This window comes from Telmatherina bonti (assembly GCF_933228915.1).
Source record: "Telmatherina bonti genome assembly, chromosome: 16".
In the NCBI taxonomy this organism is placed as follows: domain Eukaryota; kingdom Metazoa; phylum Chordata; class Actinopteri; order Atheriniformes; family Telmatherinidae; genus Telmatherina; species Telmatherina bonti.
The window spans coordinates 31435907-31441147 of NC_136614.1; the positions used below are offsets into that span (position 1 = coordinate 31435907).

The 5241-nt window shown below is 42.9% G+C and overlaps 1 protein-coding gene across 1 annotated transcript in view; it reads left to right on the top strand.

The window, feature by feature from the left end:
• The first annotated feature begins 1750 nt into the window (after window positions 1-1750).
• The window catches only part of znf395b (zinc finger protein 395b), a 19527-nt gene continuing 16036 nt past the window's right edge, over window positions 1751-5241 (top strand). Inside the window, exons 1-2 of the mRNA XM_079255377.1 lie at window positions 1751-1844; window positions 4153-4323. Of these exons, the coding sequence (XP_079111503.1) occupies window positions 4207-4323 (117 nt within the window). The 5' untranslated portion in view covers window positions 1751-1844; window positions 4153-4206. The remainder of the gene's footprint in view (window positions 1845-4152; window positions 4324-5241) is intronic.

Consider the following 5241-nt stretch of genomic DNA (forward strand, 5'->3'; position numbering starts at 1 on the left):
GAAACATCATGACAACATGGATCCATCCTGCCATCAGGATCAACGCTTCAGGCTGCTGATGGTGGAATGGGGTGTGGGGTTTCTCGTCCCACTTTGGTCCCCTTAGTACCAACATGACATGGTTTAACCAGCACAGCCTACCTGAGTCCTGCTGCTGACCATGTCCATCCCTTTCTGAGCACAGTGTAGCATCTTCTGATGGAAACTTCCAGCAGGATGATGCACCATGTCACAAAGCTCACATCATCTCCACCATGACGATGAGTTCACTGTCCTCCAACGGCCTCCACAGTCACCAGATCTCAGTCCAGCAGAGCAGCTTTGGGATGTGGTGGAACGGGAGATTCTCATCATGATGTGCAGCAATTGTGTGATGCTTCATGTCAACATGGAGGAAATCTCTGAGGATGTTTCCACCTTGCTGAATCTACAACGCAAAGAATGAAAATAATTCTGAAAGAAAAATGGGTCCAATCCGGTACGAATAAGACGGACTTGTTAATGTGGCCAGTCAGTGAATTTCCCTCTTTTTGTTGCAGTTTGTACTTGACACATTTTAAGCCCTAGAAAGCACCCGGTGTTATTAGGTATGTATAATTAAGCAAAAGACAAACATGAGCTTTCTTTCACATGACTGCGCTACCACTTACTGAAACTGACTCCAATATTTTCCCAATGACAGCCCCTGAAACCATCCATACTCATACGCTACAACCGCTAGTTGTGTCTTGTTGAAACGTCGCTGCTGTGAGTGTTTACTAGATCCAGCTTCCTGTTCTGTAATCTTTTCATTATTCATCCGTCTCAATCTGTCTAGTCCAGGCCATAACCAGCGGTCTGCTGATGCTCCAGTGTCATTAATGGATGAAATGTAAGTGCGGAAGGAATACCGTCTGGTTTAGGAATCAGATTGGGACTAGGCCTGGGTTACTCTCTCTGGCCGTGTTGGTGCTCAGACCCTGAAATCCCTGCTGACTGGATGTCTGGTGGAGAGGGTGCAGACAGCCGACACTAATCCGGCCTCTCAAACACAGAAACAAACACACACAGGCACGCGCTCTGAAACACACATGCAAGTCGTGTTTCATATGCAGGCAATTCATCATGTGATGTTGGGGGTTGATGTGCTGAATGCAACGGTGTCAGCTGTTTTGTTGGTTTTTTTGGCTTTTTTTCTGCCTAAACGAAACAGTAAATGGTGCTTGAAGGGATCAGACTACTGTGTGTCTGCGTGCTCTTAAATGAAATTTAAATTAAACCTCTCCTGAATTTGATTAATAGCTTGATTGCATTTAGAAGTCACATAAATATGTATATACAGTATGCATCTACAGCCTCATGTAAAGGGGGTATATATTAATAATTTTGTTATCTCATCTGGATCTTGTTTGTGTTTGTAACCAATGCATCATTTAAAAATGCTGTATTATGGTGAAAATGGTTCCATTTGGATGCTATTTGTTTATGTTTTTGCAGAGAATCCACGCCGGATGTTGATGTGATTGAAACAGATCAGCTGAACCAACAGACAGATTTGCGTATGCTGCAGACAGACAGACAGACAGAGGATGATGCTGCTGATGCTGCTGCTGCTGCTCTGGTAACCCCTCACCTAGATCATCCTTTTGTGCACGACGCGCCGCAGGCTGATATCTCTGCGCTCTGCCCAGCTGTCACCCCCGGCATTGGTCCACCAAGCAGACACACGTAGGCGCGTATCAGACCAACCCCCTTCTTCCTCCGGCAGACTGTAGAGCCGGCGAGCGGCGGGACAGCCAGGCAGCCACGACCCGCTGCTGCAAGCTCGGACCGGACAGGCAGGACCAGGGGTCCACACGGGCAGAGTAAGTAAAGAAAAGCTTTATCCAAGCCGGTTTAGTGTTGCAGAAAAGACGGTGTGGAAACAGTTTCCTTCATGGCGGTGTTGCAAGAGGGGGGCGGGGGGTGTTTCTCCTGATCTCAATCTTTGTTGCCGGGTGGAAATAGGTGGAGGTACTCTGGGAATGATGAAGCTGACTTGTGATTTTTCACTGAAACGTGTCGTTTTATTACAACTAACAAACAGAATCCAACTTTACGTGCATTTTTTTTTTAAATGCATTTTTGTTTAAATTTCTGTCTAATTGCCTCATTTCAGGTTTCACCGTCGGTTTATGTTAAATAATATCAGTCTGCTTGTAGTTATGCAGATTAGGCATGTTAAATATGAGCTACAGCAGCATGCATTGCATTTTCTCTCGTGCTACATGAGCGTGGAGATGACGTTATTTCTTTCGCCTGTGTTGTGTTTAAGTTTTAACACTCCCCCCCTGCGGGCTGCACTTTCATCATTATATCCGCGGTGTTTGGTCTGTTTTAATAACAGTTTCTCCTCCTCTTTTGTCGTTTTGTGTATTCTTAAACAAACAAACAAAAATATCGAGTTATTTTCAGCCATATTCCGCCGTACGGCTCGCTCCCTCCCGGCGAAACTCGTGCCTGAACACGTTGTTGGAAAGGGGGTGTGTGACTGAAGAATCAGCGCTCAGCCAATCAGCGACGGCGTTACACGCACACTGATGCGCTTGTTTACTCCCAATACTCGGCTCTGATTGGTGGAGAGGTGGGGAAAAAAATCGGGCTTTGTGGTGTGTTTAGGGACGGAAAAAAATAGGAGAATATAGCTTTTTTCGTCCTCAGCTGTCGTCTGAAGCGGATCTCTACATCAACCAACTGCTATATCTATAAAACTCGCGAAATCGATTAATATGGGTAATAAAAATTAAATAAAGCAGTTATAGTCGGTATAATACAACGTACAATTATAAATATGCTAACGTATAATATAATATAATATAATATAATATAATATAATATAATATAATATAATATAATATAATACCCAGGGCCGGATTAAAATTGCACAGGCCCCTGGGCCCAGAGTGTTCTACGGGCCCCCTTCCCCAGCGCAACATTGTGAAAATTGTGAATGATACAATGTGAAACAACATTTCTAACATCTCTCAGCCGGTGGTACCAATGGCAATACACTAGACACTGTGGTGTAAATATCTGGCTTTTATGTACATTTCGTTTCATGTCCAAACTGCTGATGTATGGCCTATGTGGGCCCCACTAGTCTCCAAATGGGCCACAAGTGGGCTCCGTGTGGGCCCCTGGGCCTGTGCCCCCAATGCCCATTGGGTAATCCAGCCCTGATAGTACCATTTACCATTTATAAGCAATGGTAAGACGTATTTTGTAAGGTTCATCCATTTTTTTCATAGATTTTCCACAGTAGTCATAACAATCGCAACACAAATGCTAACAGCTGCAAATTAGATGTAGATATTTAAGATTTAAAAGAATAAACTCGAACTTTACATGGGCATTGAAAAGTTTACTTCAATAATAACAAAAAATATCTTTTAATGGTTCTAAATATTAATGTTGTCTGATTGTACCATTATGACAGAGTACAATCATATATACTTAGTATCTTTCATTTATTTTTTAAGTGTTTTCTGTACAGCCAATATCTGTTCTGAAGATTTTTCACTAACTATGTGATTGTTGAGATAACTTATTTTATTTGCTTTGACATAACATAGTTAATTATGTATCTTCACTGCTGCACAGGCCTTGATTTAAGCTTTTGAAGTATTTATTTTAGATTATTCCTCCGGGTGATGAAAACAGCGTTGCCCTCATTTTACCTCTACAGACGACGGGCACAAGCAAATGTCAGATTATGTCTGAAGAGTTTATCAGTCATGTGTTTACCTCAGAAGACAACAAACCAACATCCATATTCGATTTGGCCGCTATCTAAATCCACTCAGATTTGTTTTTCTCTCAGATGCCTTCAGTGATTTCCAAACCTCCTGTGGCGTTGTTCCTCTGGGCTGTCAAGATGGAATGAGTGCACGAGTGTTTGCCAACAATCACTTGTCTGCAAAGCTGCCGTCTGTTCAGATCAACATATTTTTCATGATTCACGCGGAGCATTTTTATCTTTAGCCTCATTTTTTAATGCTTTCAATCAGGAAGATGTGCACATATTCCAACAAGTTGCATAAGGCTGTTTGTGCAGTAGTTTTACATAATATTAAGCTCATAGAAACCAATGTGTGAGGCTACTTTTGATCATGTGTTTGTGTCCTTTGTCTGCAGCCAAGTGTGACACTGCTGAGTTGCTGAGTCCCCCTCACCGTGTGCAGCAGCACCATGGCAGCTATGGGACCAGAGGACAGCGCTGGAGCAGGGACAGGCTGTCCGTTGGGACGGCAGGACGCCGTCTCGACGACGCGAGGCAGCAGCAGGCCCGACGGGCAGCAGACTCCGGTGAGGGTTTAGACTCCATCCTATGTTTATTCCCTGATAAAAAATTTGACTTTTGTTAGCGTATCTTTTCAGTTTCACTGTTTTCTTCCGGCCTTTTTTTTTTTTTTTTTTTTTTTTTTGTCAGTATTTCAAATATTAATCTGCTGATTTGTATGCATATCCTCCCGACTACCAGGAAAAAAAATGTGTAACTACAAACGTCCACTACGGAGGACATTGCTTAAACTTTTAAATATTGTGGTAATATATGGTCATATTTATCTAAGAAACGATTTAATGTGTTTATAAGATATTCAATAAAAATATAACTACAAAATTTCAAGTAAAAATCAGCACAAAGAAAAGTATTATGCACTTTTGCTCTTCCCATAAAACATGCTTGTTGCAAATGGAGCCATTTTTCTTGAAGAGAGAAAGAAAGTTCACAAAGCCCCACTCCCACAAATGAGGTACCATTTAAAAGCACTAAATGTCCTCTTTAAAGACCAAAAGGTGTTAGTTCAGTAGAATTCAGGGAGATGAAAATATTTAGGTTTACAAAGGTCCCCCACAGAGGACAAATTGAACTACTGGTAGTCAGGAGGATATGAGAAGGAAAACATATTAACTAAAAGGCGACAGAGTTCAGGCCCCTCTGAGGTGACGTGGTGCCTGATCCGTTGCCGGCGGCAGCTTCCTTCTCGTTCTGTTTCACCGGCAGGCTGTGGCGTCTGCAGGCGGGATGCCACAGATGGACAGGAAATATTCTCTTAGCTGCTTTATATGTGGCAACAGCGAGGCTCAGGCAGAGGGTATCAAAGTCCCATGTAAACAGCTTAACCCAAATCAGCCTAAACGCAGATAGAGTCCGTCCATGATTCATCCCGATCTGCCGGGACTAACGCTGATGTTGACTGGAAGCAGAACAAGTCACTGAAC